Source organism: Pyrgilauda ruficollis, unplaced genomic scaffold, assembly GCF_017590135.1.
Source record: "Pyrgilauda ruficollis isolate IOZ18807 unplaced genomic scaffold, ASM1759013v1 scaffold520, whole genome shotgun sequence".
In the NCBI taxonomy this organism is placed as follows: domain Eukaryota; kingdom Metazoa; phylum Chordata; class Aves; order Passeriformes; family Passeridae; genus Pyrgilauda; species Pyrgilauda ruficollis.
This window is the reverse complement of record NW_024526823.1, coordinates 26,686-27,838: the sequence shown is the minus strand read 5'-3', so window position 1 is coordinate 27,838 and position 1,153 is coordinate 26,686. Positions and strand designations below refer to the sequence as shown.

Genomic DNA, 1,153 nt, shown 5'->3' with positions numbered 1-1,153 from the left:
GTGGGGGGTGGCTGCTGGGCTCGGGGGAGAGGGGCTGCTGGGCCGCAGAGGGTACCAGGGGCAGAGGGGGCGAGGGAAGGGGGCGCAGGGTGCCTCACGCTGCCCCGTGCCAGGCGCGGTCGGGGAGCCGGGCTCGGTGCCCCGCGTCGCCTTCTCGGCCGCCCTGAGCACGCAGCGCACGGAGCCAGGCACCGTCCCCTTCGACCAGGTGCTGCTCAACGACGGCGGCGCCTACGACCCCGAGACAGGTGAGGGCCCGTGGGTGCTCCGGGGGCTGCGGGGTGCTTTTGGGGTGAGGCGTGTCGCAGTAGGGGCTGTGGGTAGGCAGTCACGGGGTGCACGGTGCCTGTGTGGTGGCAGCCGGGGCTCTCGGACGGTGCCGTGCCTGCCCCGGGACCCCCGCTGACCTTGGGGATGCGGCTCTGGGGGCGCAGGGCTCCCGGCAGGTCCGTGACCCCCCGTTCCCGTCGCAGGCACGTTCACGGCGCCGGTGCCCGGGCGGTACCTGGTGAGCGCGGTGCTCACGGGGCACCGGGGCGAGGCGCTGGAGGCCGTCCTGTCCCGCTCCGGCCACGGCATCGCCCGCCTGGACTCGGCCGGCTTCCAGCCCGAGGGGCTGGAGAAGGGGCCGGTGGCGGCGCGGGGCCCCAGCCCCGGTGCCCTCGGCGTGTTCAGCCTGCTGCTGCCGCTGGCGGCCGGCGAGACGCTCTGCGTGGACCTGGTGTCGGGGCGCCTGGCGCACGCCCCCGACGAGCCCCTCACCACCTTCAGCGCCGCGCTGCTCTACGACTCCGAGGAGCCCTAGAGCCGCCGGGGGCACGGCCGGCCCCGCCGGGACCCCCGCCCCACCCCGTTATTTATCAGCACCCCCCTGGGGGGGCTGCGGCGGGACAGGGCATGCAGGGGACGTGGGGACGTGGGGCGTGGAGGGCACATGGGGCTGTGGGAACGGTGGTGGAGGTGTGGGGACACGGGGATGTGGGGACACAAGGGGACACGGGGATGTGGGGCTATGGGGATATGGGGACACGGGGTCAGCAGGGGTGCTGCAGTGGGTGTGGGGAGGCAGGGCCTTGGCTGGGTGATGCTGTGGTGTGGGGCACAGGACCACAGGAGGATCCTGGCTGTGGGGCTGCAGTGTGGGGACAAGGGG

The 1,153-nt window shown here is 74.5% G+C and overlaps 1 protein-coding gene across 1 annotated transcript in view; it reads left to right on the top strand.

The window, feature by feature from the left end:
* Positions 1 to 861, top strand: part of EMILIN1 (elastin microfibril interfacer 1) — a 6,985-nt gene extending 6,124 nt beyond the window's left edge. The window contains exons 5-6 of the mRNA XM_041480674.1: positions 32 to 248; positions 474 to 861. Coding sequence (XP_041336608.1) covers positions 32 to 248; positions 474 to 805 — 549 coding nt within the window. The 3' untranslated portion in view covers positions 806 to 861. The remainder of the gene's footprint in view (positions 1 to 31; positions 249 to 473) is intronic.
* Positions 862 to 1,153: the final 292 nt, after the last annotated feature.